This window comes from Hypanus sabinus, chromosome 21 (assembly GCF_030144855.1).
Source record: "Hypanus sabinus isolate sHypSab1 chromosome 21, sHypSab1.hap1, whole genome shotgun sequence".
Lineage (NCBI taxonomy): Eukaryota > Metazoa > Chordata > Chondrichthyes > Myliobatiformes > Dasyatidae > Hypanus > Hypanus sabinus.
Genome location: NC_082726.1, coordinates 39866028 through 39885944, shown reverse-complemented (window position 1 = coordinate 39885944; position 19917 = coordinate 39866028). Strand labels below are relative to the sequence as shown.

At 41.7% G+C, this 19917-nt stretch overlaps 1 protein-coding gene across 6 annotated transcripts in view; it reads left to right on the top strand.

Annotated features, from left to right (window-relative positions):
* Nucleotides 1–19917, top strand: part of LOC132378983 (rho GTPase-activating protein 22-like) — a 472736-nt gene that overhangs the window by 348721 nt on the left and 104098 nt on the right. The window contains exon 1 of one of the 6 annotated variants that reach the window (XM_059946402.1): nucleotides 13709–14034. The exons of the other annotated variants lie outside the window; for them this stretch is intronic. Coding sequence (XP_059802385.1) covers nucleotides 13983–14034 — 52 coding nt within the window. The 5' untranslated portion in view covers nucleotides 13709–13982. Of the gene's footprint in view, nucleotides 1–13708; nucleotides 14035–19917 lie in introns of those variants that run through there. 6 annotated transcript variants of the gene reach the window in all.

The window sequence follows — 19917 nt, the reverse complement described above, 5'->3', positions numbered from 1 at the left end:
TGCATTCGAACGTGTTGCCATCTTACTGGAACAATCCATTTGCCTTCCCTGTTACCCACTACACATGAGTGTTTCACGTATAATCACCTCAGGTCTATTGCACTGCTCTATCTTCTAAAATGAACAACTTCACACTTCCCAACATTCTACTTTAGTAGCCGACCATTTGACCACTCAGTTCAATACTTCTCTGTAAACTGTATCGTCCGCTCAACTTGCCTTCCTGCCTACTTCGTGTGTCAATTTAAATCTGTTTATGGTGCATCAACTTCCTTCCCCAAGCTGTAAATTAAAAGCATCTGTGGTCCCAGCACTGAATCCTGTGGTAAGGTAACCTGCTGGTCACAGGTTGACAACTTAAAAATGGCTGCCTTATACTGTTCCCTGCCAGTTGGCCAATCCTCTTGTGCCATTACGTTACCTCCAACACAGTGAGCTCTTTTCATATCATTTTTTAACACTTTGAATACCTCCTGGATGTCTGAATACATCTGTTGTTTCCCATTCTATTCAAGACTTCCTCAAAAACCTTATCAGACATGATATCCCTCTCATGAACCCAGGATGATTGCATGATTAGATCATAAATACTTATGGCGTCTTCCTCCTTCCTTTCCAGTCCAGATGAAGGGTCTGGGACCAAAGCATTGCTTCTTTATTCCTCTCCATAGATACTGCCTATCTTGCTGGGTTCCTCCAACATTTTGTATGTGTTATATGATTAGATTATGATTTTCCAAATGTACTACTATTTGTTCTTTAAGAATTGATTATATTATTTTCCCCAGCAATAAACGAGAGGCTAATTGTCCTTCATTTTGAACTGGGGTATCAAAAACTCACGCACAAAGCACACCACCGAAAATTGTCTTATACTGTGGCACAATGCCACACAAGTGGTACTGAGCGGACAGCAATGATCCCATTGAGCGTGCAAAGCGGCAATCTCATGTTGTGATATTCCAGAGTGAAGACTCACCCTGAGCTACCTTAGGCTGTCTTAGCTAGAAATTGAAGACATATACCAAAATTATGTGATGATACTTTCTTCCCTGAACCAGTTCCTGGGGATTCCAGCAGGGAAATGACTCCTAGTATTTTCCCAGAATGGTCCTGATGCCATGTGCTGGTGTGTTCATTATTATACTGCACGTAGCTTTGCAGTACACACATAGTTCCCAAACGTGACAATGTGATGACAGGCATTTCAGTTTAATTCCAATTCCCATTCTGACATGTCTATCTATGGCTTCTTCTATTGCTACAATGTGATCATACCCAGGTTTAAAGAGCAAAACCACATATTCTATATAAATAGCCTCCCACCTAATGACATGAACATCGATTTCCCTAACTTGTGGTAAATTCTGCCCCCTCCCTTTCTCTCTTTTTCCATTCTCCATTCTGGTTCCCCCTCTCAGCCCTTCTCTACTTCTCACCAGCTGTTCTCCTCACTCTGGTGCCCTGCCTCCTTCCATTTCTTTCATTGTCCACTCTCCTATTAGATTCCTTTTTCTTCAACCCTTTACCTCGTCCACTTCTTACCTCCCAGCTTCTTACTTCATCCCCACCTCCTCTGCCCACCCACCTTCCCCTCACCTGGTTACATTTATCACCTGACAGCTTGAGTTTCTTCTCCTGCACCCTCCCCAATCTTCTAATTCAGACTTCTTCCACTTCATCTCCAGTCATATAGAAATGGTCTCAGCCTGAAACATTGATTGATCTGCTGAGTTCCTCCAACATTTTGAATGTGTTACTTGAGGTGTTTTAATGATGTTAATTGAGAAAGAACCATTGCATAAGACATCAGTGACAATTGTTCTATTTAAAGCAGACTTGTGAATTGTGTTGGCGCGTGGCCAAGTGGTTAAGGTGTTGGTCTAGTGATCTGAAGGTTGCTAGTTTGAGCCTCTGCTGAGGCAGCATATTGTGTCCTTGAGCAAGGCACTTATCCACATGTTGCTCTGTGATGACACTGGTACCAAGCTGTATCGGCCCTTGCCCTTCCCTTGGACATTGGTGGCGTGGAGAGGAGAGACTTGCAGCATACAACCTTGCCCAGGCCTCAGTCAACATCGAAATCAATGGACAGCCAAAGGAGTAGAAGAAGTGAATTGTATCTACCTCAGAAAACAGATGAGTCTTGTAATCTTTAAAAAAAATGCACCTTCAACAGTGCAGCACCCCCTTAGTAATGCACCAGGAGTATCATTTTAGATTTATACTATGAACTTTCAGGCCTGTTAAACTTCAACTTCTGACTCAAAGGTATGAAGTTTACTCTCAGAATCATGACTGTCACCCACGGCACCATAGACTGCAAAGTTCTGAATTGTCTTGGATGTGAAATGTTAACACTTTCTCTTTCCATAGATACTGTTTGACCTGCTGAAATTTTCCAGCATTTTCTGTGTTTTTATTTAAACTTTGACCTCAAGGACAATACCCCCTTGTGGGTCTGTGTCAACACAAAGAGTGCCCAGAATATAGCACCAGTTGTCAGTTCTCTCATGGGTCTACGGAGGTAAATAGCCAGCTTTGTTTATTCAGTTCTTGAGCATCAGAACATACAGATACCACCAGATAAATAGATTTCAGCATCATTACAGGCAGGGATTCAGAGTCTTGTTCATGGTTGTCTAACTGCCAAGACAATTTGTAGTGATAGTGGGAGGGAAACTGCTGTCGGCAAACCGGTTGTGTCTCATGAAGTGCTAGGCACGCTCCACAGTGGAGATGTAATATGTCAACTTGTTTCTAAGTACAATTCGTATCTAGAACTTGCACCAGCTGGGGAATGAGGTTTTGAGCATTGGGGAAGTTCAATGTATTTGGGTTGCTTAGCAATTAGAAGCAGAATCAGAATCAGGCTTAATATCGCTGGCAAATGTTGTGAAATTTGTGGCACCAGTGCATTGCAGTACATAATAATAAAAAAATATAAATTACGATAAGAAGTATATATAAAAAATTAAGTAAAATAAATAGTGCAAAATGAGAGAAAAACATACTGAGGAAGTGTTCATGGGCTCATTGTCCATTCAGAAATCTGAATGCAAAGAGAAGAAGCTGTTCCTGAAACATCGAGCGTGTGCCTTCAGGTTCCTCTGCTGCTCCTTGATGGTGGCAATGAGTGATTGGTCTTTAAAGATGGATGCTATTAATTTTTAGTCACCATGGTTTGAAGGTGTCCTCCATGCTAGGGAGGCTAGTGAAAACAGACTTTAGGTCAATCCCAGATTCCAGCTTCTGGTGCACAACATTGTATAAAGCATTACACCACAGAAACAGGCCCTTCAGCCTATCTAGTCTGTACTAAACTGTTAATCTGTCTAGGTCCATTGACCCACCTCTGGATCACAGTCCTCCATACCCTGCCCTTCCCTCCTCAAACAATACACCCGAACCCACATCAACTACTTCACTGGGGGCTCGTTCCACACTTGCACCTCTGAGTAGAGAAGATCAGCATTTTGAAGTAACAACAGCAAAGAGAAAGTAATAAAATGTTTTAGACCAAGCCAGCTCTTCCATCGAACATTGAGCCATCTGCTGTTAATAGCTGTATGCCCTCAGCTCACTCTTTGCTCCTGCTGTCCGAGGCATATCTTCTACTAGGATGCTGATTCCTAGCTGTTTATCATGTGCAGTGTACATCCACTTACACTGTTTAGCTGGCTACGCTCCCAGAGTGGCGTCAACAGCCACCTCCTCACTTTACCAGCTGTTAAAGTTTCAGTGACATTCACAAACATTTAGAACCATAGGACCATAGAACACTACAGCACAGAAACAGGCCTTTTGGCCCTTCTTGGCTGTGATGAACCAGGTTTTCTGCCTAGTCCCACTGACCTGCACCTGGACCATATCCCTCCATACACCTCTCATCCATATACCTGTCCAAGTTTTTCTTAAATGTTAAAAGTGAGCCCACATTGACCCACTTTATCTGGCAGCTCATTCCACACTCCCACCACTCTCTGTGTGAAGAAGCCTCCCCTAATGTTCCCTTTAAACTGTTCCCCCTTCATCGTTAACCCATGACCTCTGGTTTTTATCTGCCCTAGCCTCAGTGGAAAAAGCCTGCTTGCATTCAGTCTATCTATACCCATCATTTTATATACCTCTATCAAATCTCCCCTCATTCTTCTATGCTCCAGGGAATGAAGTCCTAACCAGTTCAACCTTTCTCTGTAACTCAGTTTCTCAAGTCCCGGCAACATTCTTGTAAACCTTCTCTGCACTCTTTCAACCTCATTAATATCCTTCCTGTAATTCGGTGACCAAAACTGCACACGATACTCCAAATTCGGCCTCACCAATGCCTTATACAACCTCACCCTAACATTCCAACTTTTATACTCAATACTTTGATTTATAAAGGCCAATGTACCAAAAGCTCTCTTTACTACCCTATCTACCTGTGACGCCACTTTTAGGGAATTTTGTATCTGTATTCCCAGATCCTTCTGTTCTACTGCACTCCTCAGTGCCCTACCATTTACCTTGTATGTTCTACCTTGGTTTTTCCTTCCAAAGTGCAATACCTCACACTTGCCTGTATTAAACTCCATCTGCCATTTTCAGCCCATTTTTCCAGCTGGTCTAAATCCCTCTGCAAGCTTTGAAAATTAAAAGTCACTCGTGCATTATTAAATAACAAAGATATTTTTTAAAGCAGTAAAATTATGAATAATCTGAAAACACTCAAAGAGCACTTGAATTCACCTAAACATAATTAAATATGCAGGAATTAACTGGAGTAGATCAAATAAAACGTAAGTTATTTCCTATCCTTTATATTTGCCTGGATAAGGTTCACTCTTCCCCAGTTAACCCAGTTGAGGGTTCCACCAGCTTACTTCAGAAGGCTTTTGTTCACCCTCTGCCCAGGAACTACTAGCTTTAAAGCTGAATATAAGCCCTCTGGTCCCAAACCAGGTACCGGGGTATAACATTCAATCTGCAAGCTGCCTTAAATTCTGCACTCTGGGGTCTGATATTGTGGCCCGCCATATCAGCTTAATGACGTTCTTGCCATCCAAGCACATCAGCTCCGCATTGCACAGTAACAACCACAAATACAACAGTACCCTTAGCATAGTGAAAGAGGAATTTTATCAAACAAGCACAGGCACTTTACATCTATCAGGACAATGCCCATGTTTACACAATGAAAACTATTCACTACTCATAGATAAGGTAGTCATTTTGAGGTAGAAGTACAAGTTTCTTCCAAGACAAAGAAACCTCCAATACTGAAGTAAAAGCAGAAAATGTTGGAAATACTCAGAGGGTCAGGAAACATCTGTAGAGAGGGAAATATTTCAGGTCTAGGACAGAGTGTTTTTTTAAAATGTAATACATTATTCTACTTGCCCAGCGTTCACTGTTCTGTTCATCCACAAGCAGAATCATTTCAATTTTTTTCCTCTGCACCATCCAGATGCTTTGAGGCTGCCAGGCCACACATTTTTGGAATAAATTTAGCAAAGGGATCATGTCACAATCCTCCTAGATTTCTTTAGAAGCCCCACTCCTGGACTGCCATTAGCACCGATACATCTGCCACTGCTGACTGACTGAGAGAGAGAGCTTCACTTGTATCGTCCTGAAAACTGATGAGTAAAATGTTTCTTGAATCTTAAACACCACAATTTAGTTAGTGCACTTTGAGCTACTTGCACCTCCAGCATTAATACAGCCTGCTTTAAGGCAGTAAGTGCGAATAATAAATAATTAAATGTCCTTACTTGAGGTTACAAGAGCTGTAGGAATAATTAGTAAATGTCAATTTGTCAATTCAATTCTGATTTCTCTCTCTCTCTCTCTCTCTCTCTCTCTCTCTCTCTCCCCCTCTCTCTTTCTTTCTCTCTCCTCTCTCTCTCTTTTCCTCTCTCCCTCTGTCCCACCCTCTCCCTCCTCTCTCCATCTCTCTCCCTCTCTCTCTTTCTGTCTCTTTTCCTCTCTCACTCTGTTACTCTCTCTCCCCCTGTCGCCCTCTGTCCCTCTCTCTCCCCCTCTCAGATCAGCACAATTCAGTTACACAAAGCTTCAGGGAAACTAGGGATTTTAAGTTTCATCCTTGCAATGGTGTAAACAGTTGTTGTAATTCCCATTTTCCCATATGTATGAAGTGAGACTTTGTGGATGAGGTAGCATAGTGGTTAATGTAACAATTTACAGTGCTAGTGATTACCAGTCAGGGTTCGATTCCCACTGCTGCTGTAACAAGTTTGTTTGTTTTCCCCATGACTGCGTGGGTTTCCTCCGGGTGCTCTGGTTTCCTCCTACGTGCTAAGGATGAATGTGGTGATAGTTCCTGGCTGCTCCCAGCACAACCCTCGCTGATTTGACTTGACAGAAACACTACATTTCTCTGTGTATTCCATTGTACAGGAGACAAATAAAACTGAGCTTTATCTTAGACTCTCTAAAGCTTTTCTACAAAGGTACAGTTAGCAGTGCTGCTGTCTAACAGGTTGAGTGACCGGAATTCAATCTTGACTTTAGGTGCTGTCTGTGTAGAATTCGCACATTCTCCCTGTGACTACGCAGGTTTCCCACGGGTGTTCCAGTTCTCTCCCACATTCCAAAGATCTGCAGGTTGGTAGGCTACTGTGAATTATCCTGAGTGTGTAGCTGAGTGGTAGAATCTGGGGGGAGCTAATAAGAATGTGGGGAGAATTAAAAAAAAATAGAAAAAAGTATAGGATTAATAAATAGGTGGTGTTTGGTGAAGTCTCAATAGGCTGAAGAAAATATGAAAAGTTAGTGTGAATTAGGAGCAGGAGTAAATCATAAATCCCCTCAACTCTTTGGCCCTTTAATAAGGTCATGACTGTTCTGAGTGGAACCCCAGCTCCACATTGCTGCTTATCTCTGGGAAATATTAAAGCCCCTTCCTTCTTACCAATAATGTATCTGCTTCTGTCTTACAAACAATCTACTGGAAGAGATTGGGGCAAGCAGAATCTGTGGGAAGAAAGGGGTTGTTGAAATTCGGGTTGAAACCCTGCATCAGAACTGCAGGGTACCCTGTTGTTCCAAATTCCAGCATCAGTGGTCCCTTGTTTCTCAAACTTAAAAGTATTCAAAGACTCTGCTTTCACTGGCCTTTCAGGAAAGTGTCCAAAGGCTCACAGCCCTCTGAGAGAAAAGATTTTACTTCATCTCTGTCTTAAATGGGTGCCCTCATATTTTTAAACAGCGAGTCCCAGCTATAGATTCTGCCATCAGTTAAAACATCCTCTCCATATCAAGATCTCTCTGCACCTTTTTGTGTTTCTCTAAGAAACCACAAAGATCAAGTCCATATCTACTGAAGTATAAAATGCTTATATTTTTAATTATTATTGTTATTTTTAAATATGTTTTCTCCGCTCAAGCTGGTAAAACCTGAGGTTCAGGCATGGGCAGCACACTCATTTGTCAATTGCTAGGAACTTTTAGACTGCTGTGGTTGTGTTTAGTATTGTGGCTTTCTGAAGATTTATATAGATATCGCTATGTAGCCATAATTGTTTAATGCTATTGTTTAATTTACCCTGTTCATGTTCCAAGGTCTTTCAATTCCCTCTTTTAATTCATCATATTTCTGGTGTTTTTCACTATTGATTTCAGTAAGGTGTGTGTGTTTGGAATGGCTATATCTATTAAGTAAGCTGTTCTTGCTCATTTATCCTATATTATTATATCTGGATGGTTATAGTGGATTGTCCTATCTGTAATAATAGATCAGTCGTAATATAACTTCTTGGATTCTGACTCTAAAACTGGATCAGGCTTATATTTATAGTAATGTGTGTTTCCTTTTGTGAGTTTGTATTTTAAAACAAGACTTTGGAGAATGATGTTAATCACTTGATTGTGCCTGTGCAAGTAATCAGATTGAGTTAAACTGCTATAGGATCCCGTAATGTGTTGGATCTGTTTTTGCTAGGCATTTTCTGCATTTATCATCTTGAATTTGTTGGTCTTTTATTATGTATTTTTTGATACTTTTTTGTGTTAACCACCTGGTCCTGTATTGCTACAAGCAACCCTTCCGTTTCCAATTTTGAACCAGGTGTTTGACACTTCCTTGTCAACATCTGCATGGAGATATCTTCCATAGAGGGTCATAGAAACATAGAAAACCTACAGCACGATACAGGTCCTTCGGCCCATAATGCTGTGCTGAACACGTACTTACTTTAGAAATTACCTAGGGTTACCCATATCCCTCTATTTTTCTGAGTTCCATATACCTATCCAGGAGTCTCTTAAAAGACCCTATTGTATCCACCTCCACCACTGTTGCCGGCAGCCCATTCCACGCACTCACCACTCTCTGCGTAAAAAACTTAACCCTGACATCTCCTCTATACCTACTTCCAAGCACCTTAAAACCGTGCCCTCTCATATCATGCTCTTCCATTAGTTAACTTTTTAATCAACTGTGATCATTTCTTCATTTTTCTGGCTTGTGCTCTCAATTAAGTTTAGTGCTGAATACTTCTTATCAGAATTGCACATGATTGCGTGGAGTGCTGATATCTGTTTTCATTGATGAAAATACATCCTTAGAGTTTTAACTGACGGTTGTGTAGATTGTTAATGCCTGTATTCCTCTTCCCCCTTTTGTCCTAGGTAGTGTTAATCTAAGCGCATTCAAGTGTACATAATGTTTTATGAAATTTGTCATTTCAGTTCTTATTTTTCTTTGTAAATTTTCCAGATTGGCTTTGGACCAAGATATTATGCCTAAATAAACCACTAATGTAGATATAGCAAAAATGTTTATTGCCTCTGTTATATTTTTGCTGTTGAGTTCTATTTGGCAGATTGTCTTAAACCTTGAAATAAATTCTGTCAAAAGTTTTTTTCTTTATTGCACTATGATCTATTTTCTTTGCTTGTTGATATCCCAGATAATTATACGTTTCATATTCATGCATTGATCCTGCTGCTCTGCTTTGTATTCTGTCAGCTCTATTGCACCTTTCTTTATGTTTAATGTTCTGTATTTATCCAGTCCAAAGTTCATATTTATATCTTTCAAAAATAGCTTTACTATTTGAATTAATTGCTTTAGCTTTACTGATGAAGCAGCATATAATTTCAAATTATCCATGTATAGAAGGTGTGTTAAGGTATGGCTCATTTCATTGTTTCTGATTTGATACCCAATTTTCATCCAGTTCAGTAAATTAGACAGTGGGCTTAAAGCTAGACAGAACCACAGTGGACTTAGAGAGTCTCTCTGGAAAATACCTCAGTTTATTTTGATAACAGTGGCTGTTCTTTTTTAGTTGTTAGTAGATCGGGCGATTATAGTACACTGATGCTTCATCAGATGTTGAAGGAATTTCACAAATATTGGGTGTAGTTTATATATCAACAACTTCTATTAACTATGAGTGTAGGACAGAATCAAATGCCATTTGGTAATCAATATAGTAACATAACATGAAAGATTCCTGCTTTTCTGCTAGGCTTGATTTAGAATTACAGAATCTGTTATCAGTTGTTCTTTACATCCTTGTATACCCTAGCAGCGTCCCTTCTGCTCTTCTGTACGTATATTGCGGTTATCTGAGTGAGTGGCGATTAGTTGCGAGACACACGATGTTACAAGTTTATATATAGTTTGAGAACAAGTAATCGGAATAATAATAGTCAGTATATTAGATCAATATAATAATAATTTTATTACTTTATCCAGTACCTTAAAGCAATTCCCTCACTTCACATTTGCCTATAACTTATTACCTATTCTCTTTCACTGTAACTTATAACCACCTCCATTACAATGAAGGGTTAGCAAGATGTCTCACCAAGGTTGCAACAGATGCGATGCTTTCTGTTACATTTGTGCCAAGTACTGTATATGCTTATATCTCAAAGACAGAGCATGACTCCTCTTATTAAGAAAGCCTATGAGCTCTACTTTTGGTGTAAAATTGGTGACCAAGGCAAATCCTAGGCTCCGCACATTTGTTGCATTCCCATTTAGACATCTTCCCCGCGAATCTTGGTGCTGTCAGTGACGAGCATGGTGAAAGGTTTCAGCAGGACATGGCGGCCATGGAGAAACAGTATCAGGGCAACTGGAATCTATCATTGCTGGCTGATTATTGTTGGACACTTAAGTGAGAAGCTTCAGACACTGAGTACAAATGAAAATCATCAACAGAATATTTTTAGCTTAGTTGACCTATTACAAAGCATCAGCACTGTTACGAAATTAAACAGTTTATATTCAATAGAAGTTAATTTCTTGTTTCTCTAAGTTCCTACGTGGTACATTTAGTCTGAAATTATGTTTGTGTTCGGCTTCAAGCAGTCTATCATAACAAAAAAGATCCTGAAAAAATTTCAAAGAAATTTGTTTTCCTGTGATAGGGGCCAAGCTTGGGAAAATGGAACAAGTTTAGAGGGAACCTCTGCTGACATTGACTAGATGGGCCAAAGGGCCTGCTTCAGTGCTGTAGGAATCTATTCATGACTTCTCAGGCTCTCCAAGCTCTATCAGGAAGTTTGCTGTCGTCACATAATACTTAGCATTGGAAATACCAGTATGAATCATGGCATTCCTTACAAACATTGAGCTTTCTGTCCAATAAATTCTGCAGGCCTTGAAGCTACTAAAATGGTTCGGTGCTGGTCATGAATCACATGCATGGATTGCTCTGACTCAAGACTGATGTCTCTTCTTTCCACACACTGTTACTTGATCACTTGACACCAGGGAACTTACATATTTAAAAGATGAGAAGGAATCCTTTTATTGCATGCTAGTCCTTCTCTTTGTATCTTGACAAAATAAAATCCTGTATCTACATCGTAGCCTCGTAACCCCAAAATGCTTTAAAACAATGATGTACTTTTAGAAGGTTTTTCCAGGCAGTATTGTTAGTCTCTGTCACAGATGGGAAAAGTTTCTTCAGTTCTGAGAGGTGCTTATTAACAAGCCGCACCGTATTCTCTTAGCAATCCACTATGTAAGTTAGGTGGAGGAGGCTTAAGCAGCAGAGGAACAATCTTTGGAGTGTAGGGGTGGGGGTGCAAATCAACACTGCACTCAGAGTGAGCTAATAACCCACAAAGGCCAGGTAAACCGTCATGGCCACCCACCTATCTTCCCCTCAGCTGGTCCCACCTATCACCTGCCAACTTGTACTCCTTCCCGCTCCACCACCTTCTGATTCTTCTTTCTCCCCTATCTTCTTGAAGAAGGGTTTCAGCCCAAAACATTGACATTTTATTCCCTTCCATAGACACTGCCTGACCTGCAGAGTTCCTCCAGCGTTTTCTGTGTGTTGCTCAAGATTTCCAGCATCTGCAGAGTCTCTTGTGTTTACAACATGCCCAGCTATTGTTTGGGAGCTCAGTCACATGACATTCAGTAATGGGCAAGGCCCAAGCCATCATGAGCTTCTGGACAGGCCTTAAAACAGTTGGGGAGGACAGCAGTCAATAGTGAGGCATAGGGATTGGTGGGTTAGGCAGGGGTGGGCAAACTTTTTGACTTGTGGGCCACAAAGGGTTCTAAAATTTGACAGGGGGGCCGGACCAGGAGCAGATGGACGGAGTGTTTTGGTAATACACCTCATAAGAGAAAATAAAATATCATGGGATATGTAGAAAACGTGCTTTAATTTCAATTGAAAATGAACAAATGCATTACAACAAAATTATCTGTCTTTGAAGTCCCATGGTATTTAGCTATTTATTGAAATGACTTTTAAAACACTGAAAATTAAATGAATAAAATACAGCTTTTTTTAATAGTAACAGTTATTATTTTAAAGCAATGAAAATTCTGTTATCCTTCAAGATATTATCATCATCCCTCTCCTCCTGACTGTCTTTATTTCAAAAACGGTAGGAGATGCAGGTTTACTTGTCCTGCTCCTTCTTATTCAATTGTCCCTTGTGCCAAAACTCAACAACGACCAGCACAAGGACAGAACAGTGACAGCGCACCAGTATGCGGAGCGCGTTATTTGATCTGGAGCGCATTTTTTATTTTGAGAACATATGTGCACCTGCGCACTACTCATGTCCATCACTTAACAGAAATGACATGTAACATGTAAGGCTTATTGAAAAAAATATTTTCAAATGCATTTTTTACATAACACAACGAAGAAACTTATTTTTAATTTCAGTGGGAACAGTGTTGTTGGTCTCCCTTTTTAGCCAGCGCATCAAAGTCTGGATTTAGTTTTGTTGTGGCGATTCTCAGGATGGATCTGAGGTGTTGGTCAGTTAACTTGGATCTGTGGCTGGCTTTGTTGATGTTCATGACGCTGAACGCCTATTCACACAAATAGGTCGAGCCGAACAAAGAGTAAAGCGCAAATGTGGAGTAATACGCTGCACCTCAACAAAGGTCAATGTATATAGAGTGCGTCGTCTATTGGGAAAATGCCAGAATTGCGGGGAAAAAACGTTAACAAGGTTTATTAGTATAATTTCATCAAGTTCTGCAGGCCGGATTAAAAAGCTTAACGGGCCGCATATGGCCCCCGGGCCGTAGTTTGCCCATGCCTGGGTTAGGGGCTTTGAGTCTTGGACAGACTGGGAATCTTTAGTTTAGGTTGTCATTAGTTTGAGTTATATAAGGTTGGAAGATAGGTGGATGGACACTGCATAAAGTCCCTAAATTTCACTAACATTGTCTTTCTTTAAAATTACTTTGCATTGCATGCAGTGCCTCTGCAACACAATGCAGTTTCCAGTTCACACCCAGGTATCTAGTCCAGATAAAGCGCCTTAAGCAAAAATGTTGACTGTCCATTTCCTTCCATAGACATTGTTTGACCCACCATATTCCTCCAAGGCCTTTCTGAGTGTTTCTCCAGATTTCCAGCAGCTGCAGTCTCTTGTGTCTTTTCCTAGCGAAAGGTTTCTAACTTTGCGGTGTAATGGTGGTGGGCAGGTCTCTAAGCCACTCGGAAAATGTGAGACCCTATGGCCCGAATCGAATTTCTGGCATCCCTCATGGTCAGATGCAACTTGCAGCTTTTCCCAGAGTTCTCTGTCCGATCAGAAGAGTTGATATTTGGACAGCTAACTAATGGTGACTGGCCAGTGCTGAACTCATTCATATCGCAGTGTGTTCAAGGAACGAAAAGCACGATTTCCTTGTCGACTGTAGTTTGCTCTGATGTGTGTAAAATGTGTGAAAACAGTCTCTTACTTTTAAGAGACTATCGTAAGAGTCTTTACTTGTAAGAGTCTAGCTTAGTACGCCAGGAAATGAAAGATATCATTTCCATCTTTCATAAGGAATGTTTCCTCCTAACCTCAGCCTGACATTCTCCATTGTAGCATAATCATCTTATGAGGTCTATGTGAATATAGTCTCTCTATTCCCAGCAACTTTGGGATGCAAGACAGCTGAAGTATAAAAGGCTCCAGCATACTTCTGTGTGACTGTGTGTGCCTGTGTGTGTCTCTGTCTGTTATCTCTTCCTCCACAATTCTTCCTTTCCACTCACCTCACCCCCACAACAATCCTCATTAATTCTAACGAGCCTTTGCAATGGGAAACTGACCAGTAATTTTTTTTGTCTGCTTGAAGATGGATGTGGTGAAGGAGATGAGTGTGCGAGTTCCCCACCAGTGGGTCTGGTGTCTGGCATTCTACCCACACATATCTCCCAGCACAGACAGTGAGTAATGGAGAACGGCTGTGTGCCGATGATCTGACTTCACAAAAATCATTTGGACTTCCCCAGTGTGACTTCTGATTTGAAAGGAGCAGGATTTACAGAGCACGCAGCTACTCCATGCTTCTCTGTTCTCACTGCTCAGCTGGGAATGTTTTATCTGCTTTGACCTCTAGTTTGAAGATAGCATCGGATTGCCTCTGGACTGTCGATTTTGTCTCAGACTGTATCCTGTAGTACTAGAGCAGCAGAGACGAGAGAGAGAGAGAGAGAGAGACGACATCTATTGTGCCTTTGATATCTAGCAGATTCACAATAATGCCTTTCTTCTCTGGAAAATACATCAAGAAGAGAATAGGCTTCAATGGAGGTAAGCTTTTATTTCTGAGGGCTAATTCAGTGCTTCTTAGAAATTTGAAATATTTTTATTGAATTCTTCATTAAACGGCAATGTGCAGTTTTGGAAAAGGAAATCTACAGTATATTAAAACCAGATCTTATTGACATGTGCAGCTTGCCGAGGGACTTTTAACTCTGTGAGACTGCACTTAATAATTTGAAAAGGTTTTCAGTTTACTAATTATTTGTGGATACCTAAAGCTGGTTTCCAACAATGGTCAATGTTTCATTGAATCTATGCTGGCACTCTATTATCCCTCTGTGTGCAGGGATATTGCAGTGCATTCCCAAAGTTACGACTGGCATCTGCCTCTCTGGGCCCTTCAGAGGTATAGTACAACACTCAACCCAAGATGAATTGGTACAGCCCGCTTTTTAAACATTGGGAAGATTACGTTTCTGGATCCCAGCACATTGCCATGCCTCTCCCTGGTCACTCTGAGGCAGAGCCTGCGCCCACGTCATTGACAGTGAACTGGGTGGTTATTCTCCGCGGATGTTTTACTACATTAGAGCTGTGTGGCCACAATGGACCAGCTTCCTGCTTTTCCTGTCCGTCACAAAAACAGCCCACTACCACCTCCAAATATCCACGCCCGTGCTGGCCATACACCCATATACACTTACCTCAGGGTCTGAGCCCGAGCTGGCTGGAGGCCCAGAGATGGCGTGTCCTAGGCTGAGAGAACTGCCTACATGTGTGGGAGGAAAGGGGCCCGTTTTGCTGTTTTTGTTTTGTCACTGTTGTTCTGTTATTGTTTGTATGCTCGGCAAATACGGTGGGCATGTTATGTTGGCGCCAAAATGTGTGGTGGCACTTGCTGCCCCCACCACATCATTGTGTTGGTTGTTAACACAAACAATGCATTTCACTCTAGGTGATGAATAAATGAATGAATGGCTCTATCGATGTTCTCCTGACTGCTTCCTCTATTCCTTCTACATCAACTCGAGCTCACCCTTTATCCTAAATGGCGCTGTCCCATTTGCCCACCCACCCCTCACTCTTACTTTGGCTCTCAGGCCAGGAGGACTACCTTAGTTGCAAGATTCTTATCCCCTGTTATTATCCCTCAGCCCTGAACCTATCCATACAATGCCTTGTGAAACCTTCTGGGAATTCCCTTCTCCCCAGTTCCAGCCTCCCACAATTTCCTTTTCTCTACCAGAATTCAAATCAGAATCAAGTTTGTTGTCACTAGCATTAGTTGGGAAATCTGACCTTTTCCACTGCTCTAAGGCCTGAACTCCTGAGCCCTCCCTTTAGAGCTCTCCGCTCTCAATATCTGTCTTTATGACCATAATGAGAACGAACGGGATGGGTGCAGATGGACAAAAAGGTCCTCATGGCGACGAGGGGCCGAAAAGCCAGTTTCTGTGTTCCACAGCTCCAGGCCTCCCTGGGAGGCCACTGAAAGCCCCTTTTATTGGCCAACTCCTCATTTAGTCAGAGGAGATGGTAAAGATTGCAGATACTTTCTGGTTCAGTGCAGAAAGAAGCTAAAGGAACGCTGGGTCGGACAGCACCTGTGGAGGGAAATGAACAGTCAACATTTTGGATCAAGACCCTTCACCAGGACTGGAAAGCCCGATGAAGAATTGAATCAGAATCAGATCAGGTTCATTCCTGAAATGGTCTTGAAGAAGGGTCTTGGCCCGAAACGTCAACTGTCTATTCATTTCCATCAACAGTGCCTGACCTGCTGAGCTCCTCTGGCATTCTGTGCCCAGGTATATTATCATTGATGTATGTTATGAAATTTCTTGTTCTTTGGCAAAACAAGTACGGTGCAAAACAAAAATTACTGTAAGTTACAATAAATAACAAATAGTGTAAAAGAGGAATAGTGAGGTAGTGTTTATGAGTTCATGGACCATTCAGAAATCTGATGACGGAGCAGAGGAAGGTGTTCCTAAAATGTTAAGTGTGGGTCTTCACACTCCTGTGCCTCCAGCCTGATGGTGTTAATGAGAAGAGGGTATGTCCCACATGATCAGGGTCCTCAACGAAATCCTGACGAAGTCTCTTAACCCAAAATGTCAACTATTTACCTCTTTTTGTCACCTTTGTTACAATGCCAATTACTGACTGATAAATTAATACTATTGGTAAAGTTTTACCACCTCAAAGGGAGGAAATAATTTCAGTTGTGTTAAAGTGGTGGAATGCACCTGGGAGAGATCTCAGGCTTAACCTTACCTGCACTGTACCACCTGAATCAAGTTTGTGGACAATATTACTCGGGTCCTAGAGAGGGGAAAATTACTGCTTCTGACTCGGACAGGAGAAGTCAGGAACAGCTATGGGATTGGCACCATTCAAGGCTGAGATATGAAGTATTGCTCTTTGGATGAGGGGCTCTACCTCAAGGAATTGTAGTCTTACAGGTCTTAGATGGAACAGGAAGGATATTCAACAGTTTCTATTACAGCAAAGCACCTGGTGTCCTGCTATCGAAGTGCCCATCTCTTTCCTTCAAGTCATTGAAATGGACGCAACTCACACAAAATACTGGAGGAACTCTGCAAGTCAGGCAACGTGCATGGGAATGAATAAACAGTTGATGTTACTGGCCGAGACCCTTCATCAGGACTGGAACAGAAGGGGGAAGAAGCAAGAGTAAAAAAGGTGGGCAGAAGAGAAGAAGGACAGCTCGAAGATGATAGATGTAACCAGGTGGATGGGAAAGGTAACAGGCTGGAGAGGAAGGAACTGATAGGAGAGGAGAGTTGCCGATAGGAGAAAGGGAAGAAGGTGGAGCACCAGGGAGAATTGCCAGGGAGAGGTAAGAGGCCATAGTGTGGAATAGAAGAAGAGGGAAGAGGAAGGGAAAACATTTTTAACCAGAAGGAAAAATCGATGTTCATGCCATCAGGCTGGAGACTGCCCAGATGGAATACAAGGTATTGCTCCTCCACCCTGAGAGGGCATAACTGACATGTCCGAACTGGAATGGGAATTGGAATTGAAATGGTTGGTTGGAATTCCACTTTTAACAGTTAGAGTGAAAATACTTGACAAAATGTTTCCCCAGTTTATGACACGTAGTGGAGGTCGCATTGGGAGCACTGGATACAATAGACAACCCTCAATAGATTTGCAGGTGAAGTGTTACCTCACTTGAAAGGACTGTTTGGGGTCCTGAAAGGGGGTGAGGGAGGGAGGAAGCATTTCTGTTGCTTGCGGGGAAATAGATGTGGATGTGTCCTTTAACAACCCCACCATATTGTGAAATATCTGCACCCCACCTCTTCAAAGCATAGCCACTTCCAATTCTCTGGCATGAACTTGCACTGAACTGCAGCCACAAAACAGCACATTTCCCATCATATAAAGCCAATGATAATAAGCAGCAAGTGTAATCTGAAAATGGAGGAGTTGCATCTAAATACAGAGAATATCTTTGTGTGTAGAGTACCCAAGACTCACTTCCATCATCAAATGCAAAAGAGCAGGCAAACACTGGAAGTGTTATGAGTGAAATGTGCAAAGCTCACTGACATATTTACAGTCCTACTTGGGAACGTTAATTTTTTTGTAAAAGATTAGTCTACTCCCCCTTTGACATTCTTCCTGTGCGAGTGCAATGGCAAATTCACACAACTCTCTCGAGTGCCATCAGGGAAGTCAGCGTATTTTTGAATGAATTACTTGTCATATATCAACAGTCTACATCTAGCATGAAGCACCAAAGTGTGGTCCAGAGAAATAGCTTAGATGTTTTCATAAGGAAACAAGATGAATATGTGGCAGAAAAGGGGGAGGTGAAGGGTGAGCCGAGGGAGAGAGGGGAGCTGGCTGCTGTGAAGTAAAAATGCCGGCACAAACTACTTCTCTGAATGGTCAATTCTGAAGCAGCACAAGCTCTGCACTCCTGTGAATCACCCAGCCCGTTTTTCCGTTAGTGTTTCCTCTGCGATAAGAAACCGCAAAGCTTGTGGTGGATGTCCTTATTTCATTTCTTACATTTCCTTAGGATACAAAAGAGGCCATTCAGCCCATCATGTCTGTGTTGGGTCACAGAGTATTTCCATCTTGGAGGGTAAACTAATGAACCAAGTTAGGGGATTGTTCATTATCGGCTGCTTGCATTAATTGCATCGAGATGAGGGTATCAGCTCTTCTTGTAGATTCAGTTCCATTGGAACCAAAGTGATAAAGTGAATAAAACCTGTGGCCGATACTTACCATGTGATCTAATACTGAATTTTCCCCGTGTCATTTTCATTTCAGTTTTACTTCCTCTTTGGAAAGTGTCAGTGAGTTATTTCTCTGTTTCATTCAAAGAAGGCGTAGAAATGACTTCAGCAGCCGAGGACATTTTCCAATACTAACCCAAGGTCAGTTAACAACAACCCAGTGAGCAAAGTAGTGCAGTTGTGGTTCTCCCTTCTCTGACACAGGTGCTCTGCAACCAGCTAAAGCCCAGGAAGAAGCTTTAGTTCAGCAAGGAGTTAAATTGAGGAGCTATCTGCTTGCAGCTGATTGTATGTCACCCGCTGGAGTTATTTAAAGAACTTAAACTTTCCTGGCAAACATCCATCCCTCATTTATCCTAATGTGAATCCCCAGCCCCGTATCCTAATCCTGCCAGTGGTTCTTAGGACCCTGCCAATAGGGTGCACTGACAACACGGTCCAAGTTCCCAGAGTGGCCCTATCCCTGACTTACATCCTGTACAATTATAAACACTAAAGATCCTGCAGATGCTGGAAATCTAGAGTAAAACACACAAAATGCTGGAGGAAGTCAGCAGGTCAGGCAGCATCTATGGAGGAGAATACACAGTCAACATTTCAGGCCAAGACCCTTGGGATCCAGCCATTGTTTACAGAGAGGAAACCATAGACTGTAAGTTGTCATTATAGGCCAGACCGTAACAGGATAGCAGATTCCATCCCTTAGTGAACCAAAGGGGTTTTCATAAGATCTGATCAACTATGCCAGTTTTTTTAAAATTTCAGATGTTTTAAGGTTGAATTAAATCCATTTTCTCAGTAACAGATGTAGGATTTGAGGAGGTCTCAATGAATCATAGGCAAGCCTTCAGGGTTACTATGCCAGCAGCATGTTGTCACACCCTACTCACTGGTGACAGCTCCTTGCATATGGAATCAGTAGAGAACCTTGCTTCTTGCAGTGCCTTAGTGACACTCTAGTTGTATTAAATGATCTGCAAATAAACAGGGCATTCAGCTCACCTGATGATCTCTGCCTCGTCAAGTGGTTCCAAACAACTTTTCAGCTCACCCTATATACCCTATATTTTTTATCTCACTCTATCCACCCCTCCTTCTGTTCCTTTCTCCCCCAGGACCCTATCATCAGTAATCACTATTCAGAATCTTCAGTGCTCTAAGACATTTTCCCCTGAAGACGTTTCTGAATTTATGAATGACTTCATTTATAATGCTGATTGGCATTTTTTCCACATTCATTCCTTCAAACCCTTTTTAAGGCCCTTTACCAAGTGATTTGTTTACCAGAGGGAAAAAAAAATGAACTGGCTGTTGATTCATGATTACTTCATCAGTGCTGATCAGAATGTCATTAAAGCAACTAGATTCATTGGGCCAATCTTCAAGGGATGCTTACTGGATCACATGATTAAAAACCAAACCATGAACTTTTACTTGGGATCAGTGGGGTGAAAAAGGAGGACAGGCCAATTGTAGTTTAAAAGTAAGGGGCTTCCCATTTAAGACAGGAAAGAGGCAAAATTACTTCTCTTTATGTATCTTTGGAAATCTTTTCCCTAAAGAGCATGCAAGAAGAGTTTTCAACTATTTTTGAGGTGGGGGGGGGGGGGTGAAAGCTAGGCAGAGGGTTAGATATTATTGAATGGTAGATCAA